Source organism: Muntiacus reevesi, chromosome 1 (genome assembly GCF_963930625.1).
Source record: "Muntiacus reevesi chromosome 1, mMunRee1.1, whole genome shotgun sequence".
Lineage (NCBI taxonomy): Eukaryota > Metazoa > Chordata > Mammalia > Artiodactyla > Cervidae > Muntiacus > Muntiacus reevesi.
In genome coordinates, this window is record NC_089249.1 from 161,751,997 (window position 1) to 161,766,224 (window position 14,228).

At 43.1% G+C, this 14,228-nt stretch overlaps 1 protein-coding gene across 1 annotated transcript; it reads right to left on the minus strand.

Annotated features, from left to right (window-relative positions):
* Window positions 1–2,975: 2,975 nt before the first annotated feature.
* On the minus strand, window positions 2,976–3,908 carry LOC136151159 (olfactory receptor 2D3-like). The gene has a single exon (XM_065912145.1). The coding sequence runs from the start codon at window positions 3,906–3,908 to the stop codon at window positions 2,976–2,978; it is 933 nt and encodes a 310-aa protein (XP_065768217.1).
* Between the last annotated feature and the right edge of the window lie 10,320 nt (window positions 3,909–14,228).

The following is a 14,228-nucleotide window of genomic DNA, read 5'->3' on the forward strand; positions in this document are numbered from 1 at the left end:
TTAATTTTGGTAATCTGTATCTCCCTCGGAAAATATCCATTCCATCTAAGTTTGCAATTTTATTTGCATAGGGATCAGCCAACAGAGAAAGCAGAGCTGGGGGACTTAAGTTTCTTGCACAGGGGCACACAGCTGATAAATGGTAGTTTACCAATCTGCCCAAACAGAAACTCTGAAATCATTACTGCAGAAATGGATCAAAAGGGAAAAGTACTAGAGAGGCTGACATTTCAGTCTAGCAGCAAAATATTTCCCCCAAATAGATGGCCTGAGTCCCACAGACAGATGCTGTGACACACTCTGCTGTTTTCCTGTTCAAGGAAACAGGACAAGTGAAATAAACAAATAAAACAAGAAAACAACAACCCTCATAGAGACCAAATTAACAGAGAATAAATTAAAAACATTTTTAAACCCCACTCCTAAGCACCTATACGTTTCCTAAGAATTGCTGGCTTGGGGACTACAAATTCCATGAGGACAGGGGCTGTGACTTCCTGGCACCAGTGCCAGGGATCAGTGATGACTGCTGACGACCAATGGCCCCATCAGTGAATTACAGGGAAGCAGGGACAGTGGTAAAGCTGGCTTCAAATCCTGATAGTGTTTTGATTTCTCCCTTTGTCACCTACACACCCTTGCTTCTGTCCTCATCATTCAGCATGTCCCTACTAACTGCCACCATCAAGTCTAGAACCTTCAGAAAGTATGCCTACATCTCCCCCACTAACTGTTCCTTTTCACTCCAATCCCCTCGTCAGTATTCCAAAGCCTTCCTTCAGAAAAAACTGTGGCATCTTCTCTCCTCCAACTCAGTCTCATCCCAGGTTTTTAAAAACAGAGGTTACTACTTTACAATATTGTAGCGGTTTTTGCCATACTTGACATGAATCAGCCATGGATTTACATGTGTTCCCCATCTTGATCCCCCCTCCCACCGCCCTCTCCATCCCATCCCTCTGGCTCTTCCCAGTGCACCAGCCCTGAGCACTAGTCTTATGCATCCAACCTGGGCTGGTGATCTCTTTCACACATATACCTATGGCTGATTCATGTGATGTGCAGTGGACACCTACACAATATTGTAAAGCAATTAAATTCTCCAATTAAAAATAAATGCTTAAGAAAAACAGAGGTTGTCTATCTTTAAGATAAAATCTAGTGTGATCTTGAATTTAAAACTCTGTTACTATCTATCCAAGTAGAAAAACAAATAAAACCTCATCCCCTCACCCACAAGACTCACTCTCCACCACCCTGATTCCTGACTCTAGTTGTTGTAGCAGAGGCACCAGATAGACTCCAATCTTCTGAAAGGAACTCCAAGACCCAGTAAGACCTCTTAACCAGTATCCAGGCAACCCCCTTCCCCATAAAACCAGAAGTAGAAAGCTCTCAAAAGTTTCCACCAGCCATATAGCTCCCTAACCTCTCCCTGGATGGACGGAACACTCCAACAGCCTTTGGGACCCTTCACTTTCTGCCTGAAACATTCTGCAAATGCTGCCTGGAACTTTGCCACACCCCTGGTGTTGCAGTACTCACCTACCTAAACCCCTGCTTAGCTCAGCCCTGTTACATCTCTCACCCATAAGACATCTGACCCATCAATGAGGCCTGAAAGTAAGATGGATTCCCATGCTAACTCTGAGGCTTGTGCCAGGGTTCTTATAGAATCTCATATATCATTTAGGTCCCTTGAAAGAATCAGAGGCACTGTTTAAAATGGACTGCACCTGTAACAACTTTAATTCTTCCATGGTTTTGTAATTCACCCTACGGTTCACAGAACATACACTAGTTTACTGCATTTGGTTTCATGCACTTCACCTATTGTGACATAGAATTTTGGAGACACAGAGGTCTTAGAGACCTTTCAATTTGAGGTGCTCATTCTATAGATGAATAAAGTGAGATCCAGAAAAAGAAAGTAAGTGGCCCAAAGTCACAAAACAAGTTAGCAACGTTTGGACTAGAACCCAGGTCAATTAATGTAAAGTTTTGTTCCTTCCACAAGATGATGTAGCGTATACCATATCAGCCCCATAAACCCTATTCCTTCCATGTATCAGGCCAGGTACATGAGTTACATTGTTCTGTATACCACTGGCTTAATTTTCAATGTTGGTCACACATATTATTATTTTCCTGTACCACTATGATTGCCTACTACTTGACATTCTACTATATCCATATACCACATCACTTTCAGGTACCACGTTTCATGTTAATTACAGGCTATTGGTTCCAGTGCCTCTGTTGTAGATTACATTATCACCCATAGTATTGCTGCTCTCATGTAGAGGGAATACACATCCATCCCCAGGTCACATGACTTGCATTACTTTTCTGTGGGAAGAAAATACTTCCTGCCCTTTTGTCAGAAGGCCTAAACATAGGACTTGCTTTGGTCAATAAGATGTCAACAAAGAGATGTGTGTTCAGTTCAGTTCATTTCAGTCGCTCAGGTGTGTCTGATTCTTTGTGACCCCATGGACGGCAGCACACCAGGCCTCTCTATCCATCACCAACTCCCGGAGTTTACTTAAACTCACATCCATTGACATGTGTGTTAATTCTGAGCAGAAGCTTTAAGGGCCATCATGTATTTCAGCCATTGTCCCTTTCTCTCTCTCATAAGTCTGACCTGTTCCAGATAGGACCTCTTCCTTCAGGCTGGATCCAAGAATCCAATGGCAGAAGACCACAGTCTACTTACAACTGTTTGGAACGTGACAAATAAATAGACTTATACTGTGTAATCTCATGAGATTATGGAGTTGTTTCTAACTGCACCACAATGTAGAAAGATGATCAAGACTGCCATCCTTAGTTCCATGTTCCACGTTTGTTCCATGACCGAGTACTGTGTGGGTTCTGTTGTATAATGTTGGTTTCATATGTTACAGATGCTGTCCCTTTCCTCATCATTGGACACCCCAGACTCCTCCTGTCTCCCAGTTCAGCAGGCCAGTCTACCTCCCCATCACTTTGAGAAAAGCCCTCTTCATGTCCTCATTCCTCAGACTGTAGACCACAGGATTAAGCAGAGCAGTGAAGACATTATAAAAGAGTGACACCTGCTTGTCTTGCTCAGGGGAATAGCTTGCATTGGGCCTCATGTAGAGGTAGGTGGCTGGAGCATAGAAGAATGTGATCACAGTCAGGTGGGAGGCACAGGTGGAGAAAGCCTTGCAGCGGGCCTGCATGGACTTGAACTTGAGAATGGCCTGGGCAATACGGATGTAGGAGGCCACAATGAGGGACAGTGGGGCAACAACCATGAAGACACTGATGATTAGGTCCACCATCTCAATGACGTAGGTATCCATGCAAGCCAAATTTCGTACTGAAGGGCCTTCACAGAAGTAGTGGTTGACCCTGTTGGGCCCACAGTATGGCAGCCTCATGGTGAAAAGAGTGTGGATGAGAGAGAAGAAGAAACCACAGGCCCAGGTCCCAGCTGACAGCTGTATGCACAGGCTCCAGCTGAGGATGAGAGTGTAACGCAGTGGATAGCAGATGGCCACGTACCGGTCAAAGGCCATGACGACAAATAAAATGCACTCAGTCAGGCCCACAGCACCAAAGATGTACATTTGTAGCCAGCAACCAGCAAAGGAGATGGTCTGAGATCGAGAAAGAAGATGCACCAGCATCTGGGGCACTGTAGTGGTGACATAACTCAAATCCAGCAGGGAGAGGATACAGAGGAAGAAATACATGGGAGTGTGGAGATGCATGTCCAGGTATACCAGGGTGATGATGAGCCCATTGCCCAGGACTGAGCTCAGGTAAAGAAGAAGGAAGGCACTGAAGAGGATCCTGTTGGTCGTGGTGTCACTGGAGAAGCCAAGTAGGATAAATTCAGAAACCCAGGTTCGGTTCTGCCCTGGAGGCATCCACATGGTGGGCATATAGGAGAATGATATGCATTTAAATGTCACCTAAAGTATGATAGTTTAGTAAGATCTGAAGGTAGGCAGCTGTAATATTAATTCTTGGCCCACTGCCTGCCTACTACCTCTTACAGTTATTTCACTTTCTGAGCCTCAATCTCCTCAACTATAAAAGTGGCTAATAATACTCATGTCTCAGGGCTTTTAGAAGGAGTTGGGCAATGTATGTGAATCATCTCCTACAAATGCCTTAAAACACTAAATAGTAGTAAATGCTCATTTGCAATCTCCCCAGGCCTAGTCCCAACCCCTCAGTGGAGAAATTGGTCACTCAAGTGTCTAGTAACAATCAGCTTACACGCTATCTGCTCCAGCCCCCAAAACCTGCAGATGTGAGCTTTCTCTCTACCTTAGAGATCATTTGTCTGGATGTTGGACAAGCCTCTCCCCACCCTGGAAATTTGTCTCTTTGACAGCTGACGACATAGGCATTACCAATAGAGGGCGGGGCTTCCTTGCTGGCTCAGGAGGTAAGCTATCTGCCTGCAATGCAGGAGACTCTCGGGTTTGATCCCTGGGTCAGGAAGAGCCACTGGAGAAAGGAATGGCAACCCTCTTCGGTATTCTTGCCTAGAGAATTCCATGGACAGAGAATCCTAGCAACATGATGATGGTAGGAGGGAGGCTCTGAGATTGAAGCCTCAATTCTCCTTCCTCAGTTGCTCAACTAGAGAGCCAGTGGGTTGGTAGCCTCCAACCACAGTCACATACTCAGGCCACACACACTCTCCCTACCCAGCGGTCACGTCTAGAAGAGCTCTGGCCTGTGGCTCCACCCCCACTCCCAGTAGCAGACTGTATCTCTGTGGCAGTCACACACTTTTTTAAAAAGTCTGAGCTCAGTCTTTTTTTTTCTGATCAGGGAAGATAGATAGTGGTATCACGAGCAGGGGAAAGGTGGGAAGTAACTCCTAAATCCTTAGTCCCTGTGTACTCTTCTTTAGCCATAAGGCAGTAGCTGCCTTTCCTTTTTTAAATTGCTACTTCTGGATCTCTTCAAGTTCTTTTTTAAGGCTTTTAGCAGTTATCTACCTTTAACTAGCTAACAATTCTGTATAGTAAATTTTCCCTGTTCACATTACTGGTATGTTCTGTCTCTTCTCAAGATCGAACTGATGCAGATGCTAAATCTATGGGGAATGAATTTGAATTTGATAAGGAACAGACTGTTACATAATTACAAGCTATCTATCCATAAGGTAATTATTAATTACAAAAGTAAAATGTGGTAGCTTTCAGTGGAGAAACTAGGCAACATCTTAACTGAGTGATTACAATTAATGACACTGATAAAGGGCAGACACCTGGTGTCTCCATATGTGAAAACCAACAATGACTTATATATTGTTTCAGACAAAAAAAGCAAAACCTGAATCTAACCATGAGAAAACATCAAAGAAACCTAAGTTGTGAAATATTCTACAAAATAACTAGCTTCTGAAAGTCGCTCAGTCATGTCAACTCTTTGCAACTCCATGGACTTCTCCAGGAATTCAGTCCTGGAATTCTCCAGGCCAGAATACTGGAGTGGGTAGCCGTTCCCTTCTCTACGGGATCTTCCCAACCCAGGGACTGAACCCCAGTCTCCCACATTGCAGGCAGATTCTTAACCAGCTGAGCCACCCTAGTCTTCAAAAAATATCTATCATGAAAGACAAAGAAAGTTCTAATCTGTAATAGAGTCAAGGAGACTAAAAAATGTATGACAACTATTGCAAAATGTAAAACTGGAAGAGTGGAATATTACAAATAACATTAATTTGACAACTGGTAAGCCTGGAATTTTAATGAGATTAGTTTAGATAAGTATTCAGCGTTAAAATGCCTGAGTTTGACAACTTCTATGTGAGAGAATATCCTTATTCTCTTACATATTAGAAACTATTCTCTGAAGTATTAAAGGGTAAAGGAACATGATGTTTACAAATTATTCTCAACTAGTTCTGAAAATTACAGTAACAGCAAGCTTAAAATTTAACACATCTTGTCATGGGACATACAGCTTTCTTTGTAGTGTTCTTTCAGGTTTTCTGAGGGTTTTTATTCTAATCCCAAAGTTTTCATTCCAATCCCAAAGAAAGTGAATTCCAAAGAATGTTCAAACTACTGCCCAATTGCACTCATCTCACACACTAGCAAAGTAATGCTCAAAATTCCCCAAGCCAGGCTTCAACTATATGTAAACTGAGAACTTCCAGAGGTTGAAGCTGGATTTAGAAAAGGCAGAGGAACCAGAGTTCAAATTGCACACATCCATTAGATCATCAAAAAAACAAGAGTTCCAGAAAAAAAAAATCTGCTTTATTGACTATGCCAAAGCCTTTGACTGTGTGGATCACAACAAACTGTGGAAAATGCTTCAAGAGATGGGAATACCAGACCACCTTACCTGCCTCCTGAGAAATCTGTATGCAGGTCAAGAAGGAACAGTTAGAATCGGACATGGAACAACAGACTGGTTCCAAACTGGAAAAGGACTATGTCAAGGCTGTATATATTTTCACCCTGCTTACTTAACTTCTATGCAGAGTACATCATGTGAAATGCCAGGATGGATGAAGCACAATCTGGAAAGAGAAGAGTGAAAAAGCTGGTTTAAAACTCAGCTTTCAAAAAACTAACATTACGGCACCTGGCCCCATCACTTCCTGACAAATAGATGGGGATAAAATGGAAACAGTGACAGATTTTATTTTCTTGGGCTCAAAAATCACTGTAGATGGTGACTGCAGCCATGAAATTAAAAGGTGCTTTCTCCTTGGAGAAAAGCTATGACCAACCTAGACAGCATATTAAAAAGCAGAGACAGGAGGCTAGACTATACAATGGAAAAAAGACAACCTCTTTAACAAGTGGTGCTGGGAAAACTGGTTAACCACTTGTAAAAGAATGAAACTAGAACACTTTCTAACACCATACACAAAAATAAACTCAAAATGGATTAAAGATCTAAATGTAAGGCCAGAAACTATAAAACTCCTAGAGGAGAACATAGGCAAAACACTCTCCGACATAAATCACAGCAGGATCCTCTATGACCCACCTCCCAGAATACTGGAAATAAAAGCAAAAATAAACAAATGGGACCTAATGAAACTTAAAAGCTTTTGCACAACAAAGGAAACTATAAGCAAGGTGAAAAGACAGCCCTCAGATTGGGAGAAAATAATAGCAAACAAAGCAACAGACAAAGGATTAATCTCAAAAATATACAAGCAACTCCTGAAGCTCAATTCCAGAAAAATATATGACCCAATCAAAAAATGGGCCAAAGAACTAAACAGACATTTTCCCAAAGAAACTATACAGATGGCTAACAAACACATGAAAAGATGCTCAACATCACTCATTATCAGAGAAATGCAAATCAAAACCACAATGAGGTACCATTACACGCCAGTCAGGATGACTCTATTCAAAAGTCTACAAGCAATAAATGCTGGAGAGGGTGTGGAGAAAAGGGAACCCTCTTACACTGTTGGTGGGAATGCAAACTAGTACAGCCGCTATGGAGAACAGTGTGGAGATTTCTTAAAAAACTGGAAATAGAACTGCCATATGACCCAGCAATCCCACTTCTGGGCATACACACCGAGGAAACCAGATCTGAAAGAGACACATGCAGCCCAATGTTCATCGCAGCACTGTTTATAATAGCCAGGACATAGAAGCAACCTAGATGCCCATCAGCAGATGAATGGATAAGGAAGCTGTGGGACATATACACCATGGAATATTACTCAGCTGTTAAAAATAGTACATTTGAATCAGTTCTAATGAGGTGGATGGAACTGGAGCCTATTATACAGAGTGAAGTCAGCCAGAAAGATAAAGACCAATACAGTATACTAACACATATATATGGAATTTAGAAAGATGGTAACGATAACCCTATATGCAAAACAGATAGAGAGACACAGATGTACAGAACAGACTTTGGACTCTGTGGGAGAAGGCGACGGTGGGATGTTTTGAGAGAACAGCATCAAAACATATATATTATCTAGGTGAAACAGATCACCAGAGGAATTGAGTGGAGAGGGAGGTGGGAGGGGGGATTGGGATGGGGAACACATGTAAATCCATGGCTGATTCATGTCAATGTATGACAAAAACCACTACAATATTGTAAAGTAATTAGCCTCCAACTAATAAAAATAAATGGAAAAATAAATAAAAAGAAAAAAAAATAAAACTGACCTCTTCCAGTCCTTTGGCCACTGCTGGGTTTCCCAAATTTGCTGGCATATTGAGTGCAGCACTTTCACAGCATCATCTTTCAGGATTTGAAAGAGCTCAACTGGAATTTCATCACCTCCACTAGCTTTGTTCGCAGTGATGCTTCCTAAGGTCCACCTGACTTCACATTCCAGTATATCTGACCCTAGGTGAGTGACCACACTTTGTGGTTATCCAGACTATTAAGACCATTTTTGTACAGTTCTTCTGCGTATTCTTGCCACCTCTTTTTAATCTCTTCTCAGATCTGTTCCACCATCCCCCACTCTCAAACACTGATTAGATTGTTTCTGTTTCTTAGAACCTCTTGTGGTTTTTGGCAAAGTATAATCCTAAAATGTTATAGACTGTTCTGATATAAAGTTTGAGCTCTAATACCCTGAGAAAAATTTCTCCTTCTCATGGTAACTTTATTCCCACTCATTGAGTTGGAATATCTATAATAAAGTATGGAAAAAGGAGTGAGTGGCAGGCTGCCCCGTGGCTCAGTTGTAAAGAATCTACCTGCAAGGCTGGAGCTGCAGGAGATATGAGTTCAATCCCTGGGTCAGGAAAATCCCCTAGAGAAGGGAGTGGCAACCAACGCCAGTATTCTTGCCTGGAGAATCATATGCAAGGGGCCTGGTGGGCTACAGTCCATAGTGTCTTAGAGAGTCAGACATGACTGAAGCGATGGGCAGGCATGCACAAAGGAGTGAGTATATAAACTACTTTCAGAAAAGGTAATAGCTAATGCTTACTGAAAACTTTCTGTGTGCCAGGCATTGCTACATGAATTGATCTCATCCTCATAACAACCCACTGAAGTGAGTACTAGCACTTTCACTTTTAAGATGGGAAAAAACAAACTAAGCCATATAGAAAGTAAGTGATTCACTACAAATTATACTGTTTGCGTGATTGAACCTGGGATTTGAACCAAGGCAGTCAACTCTTAATCATTAAATTCTCCTGCTCAGGGGGACAGACTCTAAGAGGGAAGGGCAAAGAATGCAAACTGTCCCAATCTGCTCCTCAATTTGAGCTTCTTGAGGTTTGGCACAAGGTACTAAAGAATCATGGTCTACATGTTACAGCCACCAGATGAGAAAGAATCAGAAAAAAAGAAAAAGAAAAAAGAAAAAAAGAGTCAGATCTCTCCTAGGATAAGGGACTAAAGTGGCAGTCACCGACTATCTCTCATGATACTGTCCTCCATCTGCTCCCACCACTTGGAGGTGGGAAACCATGGGGTTGCACTGGAAGCAGAAGGAATCCATAGAAAGAGACTTGGGAACTCATTACCATACTAAAACTTAGTAAATCTTTGTCAGATCCTCTCTTTTTGTCAACCTTGATTTCCAAAGGGAATGGGGACAGTCATTTAGTGAAAATAAAAAGTCACCTAAGATTCCAATAAGCCAGCAATCTCTGTCCTAATTCACAAAAGCCCACGTCTCTAGAGAAGAGGGGAGTGTGAACTAATCATTGCAGTCGCTGATGTCATTGGTAAAGGCCTTTCCCAGCATAACCATCATTTTCCTTTCATAATGTCCTGTATCTGGACTTGGAGATCTGGAGCTCAAGAAATTCATTTTCTGCATCTAACTCCTAGAACTTGGCTTGGCAAAGAGGACCTGTCCATATATATTTCCTAAATGAACAAATGGAAAAAGGAAGAGGCCTAGGAAGAAAGGATGGGGAGGGGACTGAGATGTGAAGTGGTGGTGGGGAGAAGAATGAGGAACAAGGGAGGGGCTAGAGGGATGTTGGGGACTAGCACAGAGAGAACCCCATGGCTGGGTGACCTGGTACCTCCGAACTCCAGGCCCACAGAGACCTGCATCCCACCATTGGCCCCAGCCCAGTGACCATCTCACCCCTCAGGCATTCACACATCGTGGAGAGACTGTCACTTGTCCTGAAGGGAAAGAGACTCAACAGGAAGCACCCAGGGAAACTGAGTCCAGGGAGGCAGGATTCCAGGCAACCCAGTCTCCAGAAAAGCACCAGGCTTCTGAGAGGTGGAAGGATGAAGCCCCTGGCTTCTCTCTATGACTCAGCTCTTTGCACTTGACCTGGCCAGCCCTGGCTCCTGAAGGCCTTTCCAATCAGGTGCTCAGGTGTAGATGGAGGGAGCTTCAGCCAATCCAAACTCCTCTCAATGGACCAAGCTATTGAGGCTTTATGTCTTGGCTCTTTGCAAGGCTTTTCTGGGAGAGCAAGGGGAGGGACATCCCCCTGCTTCCTGCCACCGTCTCAGTCCCTGGTGGGGATGCCAAGATGGAATTCTCTGAATGTTGTCAACAAGAACCCCACAAGAAAGAGTCCTCTGGGGTTAGAGCAGGAGAAAAACCACCCCATTGGGGAGGCATAGTGACCTATCCTTTCTTTTTCCAGATTTCTGAGGAATACGACCAGCCTAGGGGAGAGGAAATTATACCTGGTCTTTTTCAGAAATTTCAAGAACTAAAAGCCTCATGTTAATTCTCTTCTTACTCCCAAACCTGTGCTCCAACTTGTCAATTAGAATGTGGCTGAGTCATACTCCTATTTTTTACAGTGAGAGATTCTGAGGAAATCAAAATCTTCCTCTATTACTGATCAGAATAACAACTCTACCTGAACTCTAACTGAATTTCTTCCAGCTGTCCCAGAGCTGGTTCTGATTACCGGTGGGGTTGGGCCAGCTGGGGCTTTGGTAGGAGGAGGAAAACTGGACTCTGGATGCTGAATTCTGCAAGGTCGCCCTGCAGGTCTCAAGGAGATGAGGGTGGGCTGGCAAGAGGGGGAAAACCTAGGGCTGCGGCAGTTCTAAAAATGGGGGACTCTCTGTGGAGGCTGAGAATACCTCTGGGAAGGACTCTGGGAATTATCTCTCGTTTGCTAAAACAGGTGCTCCAGAAACTTTTCAATTTTATGTCTGGGGAGGGAGCTGAGGGAAATGGCAGGAGGTGGTGATGGTAATAATGATCAAGAGCATCTTAATGGTCCTCTAGGACAGCCACATACACAAAGCACTTTCATGTGCCTTTTCTCACCAGGTCCTCCTGGCACTCCTGGGAGGGAGGTGTTATGGGAGGGAGGTATTATGGTCCTGGTTTTCTACCTGATGACAGTGATGGTGATTCACTGAGCACTTGTGATGGACCATGTACTGAGGGAGTCAGTGATACATGTTTTGGTCATTTCTGTGCTCTCTAGGTCATAAAGGGGCTTCAAGGTCAAGTTGCTTACTCTCTTTTACAGCCGTGAAAATTAAAGCTCAGAGAAGCAAAGTCATCGCCCTGCAGGAGTTAGTGTAAGTGATTACGACCTAGAAGTCCTGTTTCCCAGTCAGAGATCCATTCAACTGACCACAGTCTCCTTCCTCTGCTTCATTCTCTAGTAGTCTGAAGAAAAACTGTCCACCTGCCCATCTCATCATGCATGTCCCCCAATTCTGTAAATCTTGGTTGAGTCAATGAAAGTACACAAAGTTCAGATAAGGTAATGGGATAGTAATAATAATGGTGAGAATACAACCACAAAGCATTAACAATAGTGGTGATAATTATTATGTGTGTGTGCATGCTAAGTCACTTCAGTTGTGTCCAACTCTTTGTGACCCTATGCATTGGAGCTGCCAAGCTCCTCTTTCCATGGGATTCTCCAGGCAAGAATGCTAGAGCGGGTTGTCATTTCCTTCTCCAGAAATTATTACAATAATAGCAAAACCTTACAGGTTTTGTTTATTATGTGCTTTCCTTACAATAACCCATTTATATCCAAATGTCTTGAGATGACTTCTCATCTTCAACTTCAGTGGGAACATTGCTTTGACCACCAGTAGAAACACTCCCTACTGGGAAACTAAGATCTCCAAGCTAGCAGAGTTCAGAGTTCCTGAAATAGGGAAAAATATTCTGTGAGTGAGTTACTGGGTGTAAGAGTCACAGAATCCACTGCCATTTCACTGCTTGATTCCCATGCTTATGCACTGTGGGACGGGAGGAAACAGTGCCATACAGTCTCTGACTCAAAGCGTAAACTTAACATCATGGTCACCTTAAAGAAGTATGTAAGATAGGGCCCTATTCTTTCAAGGCATTTTTACCAACATATAGTGATAACTGAGTCTTAATAAGCCATTCCACCTTTCAGTTAGGCCACCTTATACTAAGTGTTGGAGGTTAGGTAAGGCCATTGATTCTATAATTATGAGCCCATAGATGTATAATGAGTTTCTTGATCAAATGCAACGCTGTGGGGAATCCCTGATGGTGGATTAGGCATACTCTGAAATCAAAGATGATGATGCTAGTTAAAACTTTATGGGTAGGGGAAGAAAATCTGTATCTAAAATTTGCATGTGTTCCTATGAAGACAGATCATTGTCTCCTCCATGATGGAAGAGGTTCAATGCAATCAAACTGCCACAGGTGGCAACCTGTTCTCCTGGGGAATGGAAGCAGGGACAGTGGTAAAGCTGGCTTCAAACCCTGATAGTGTTTCGATTTCTCCCTTTGTCACCTACACACCCAAGTCGTCATGTGCTCTTGCTTCTGTCCTCATCACATCATTCAGCATGTCCCTACTAACTGCCACCGTCAAGTCTAGCACCTTCAGAAAGCATGCCTACGTCTCCCCCACTAACTATTTTTCTTCAATCCAGTCCCCTCATCAGTATTCCCAAGCCATTCTTCAGAAAAAACTGTGGCATCTTCTCTCCTCCACCCCAGTCCTCATCCCAGGTTCTTAAAAACAGAGGTTGTCTGTCTTTAAGATAAAATCTATTATCATCTTGAATTATGAACTCTATTACTATCTATCCCAGTAGAGAGACAAATAAAACCTCATCTCTTCAACCACAAGACTCACTCTCCACTACCCTGATTCCTGACTCTAGTTGTAGCAGAGCCACCAGGTAGACTCCACACCTTCTGGAAGGAACTCCAAGAGCCAATAAAACCTCTTCCCCAGTATCCAGGCAGCCTCCTTCCCAACGAAGGCAAAAGCAGGAAGCTCTAAAAGGTTTAAGTCCCCTCCACCAGTCACATCGCTTCCTACCCTCTCCCTGAAAGGTAGGAACACTCCAACAGCCCATGGGACCCTTCACTTTCTGCCTGAAACACTCTGCAAATGCTGCCTGGAACTTTGCCACACCACCGGTGTTGCAGTACTCACCTACCTAAACCCCTGCTTAGCCCAGTCCTGTTACATCTCTCATCCCCAAGACCCCTGGGCCATCAATGAGGCCTGAAAGAAAGCTGGATTCCCATGCTAACTCTCAGGCTTGTGCCAGGGTTCTTATAGAATTTCATATATCATATAGGTCCCTTGAAAGAATAAGAGGCACTGCTTAAAATGGACTGTACCTGCAATGACTTTAATTCTTCTATGTTTTATAAATCACACTGTGGTTCACAGAAGATACACTTGTTTACTACATTTGGTTTCATGCATTTCACTTACTGTGACATAGAATTTTGGAGACACAGAGGTCTTAGAAACCTTTCAATTTGAGGTGCTCATTCTATAGTTGAGTAAGGTGAGATTCAGAGAAAGGAAGTAAATGACCTAAAGTGACATAACAAGTTAGCAAGGTAGGTAATTAATGTCAAGTTCTGTTCCTTCCACAAGATGATGTAGAGTATACCTTATCAGCCCCATAAACCATATTGCTTCCATGCATCAGGCCAGGTACATGAGTTACATTGGCTCTGTATACCATTGGCTTAATTTTCGATGTTGGTCGCACCTATTTATTACTTTCCTGTACCACTATGATTGCCTACTACTTGACGTTCTACTATATCCATATACAATATCACTTTCAGGTACCATGTTTCATGTTAGTTACAGGCATACTATTGGCCCCAGTGCCTCTGTTGTAGATTACATTATCACCCATAGTATTGTTGCTCTCATGTAGAGGGAATACGCATCCATCCCCATGCCACATGACATGCATTACTTTTCTGTGGGAAGAAAATACTTCCTGCCCTTTTGTCAGAAGGCCTAAACATAGGACTTGCTTTGGTCAATAGGATGTCAGAAGAGAGATGTGTG

What these genes read in the sequence shown, in the direction of transcription:
- LOC136151159 (XM_065912145.1), bottom strand. Translation starts at nt 3,908, where the DNA reads ATGTGGATGCCTCCAGGGCAGAACCGAACCTGGGTTTCTGAATTTATC.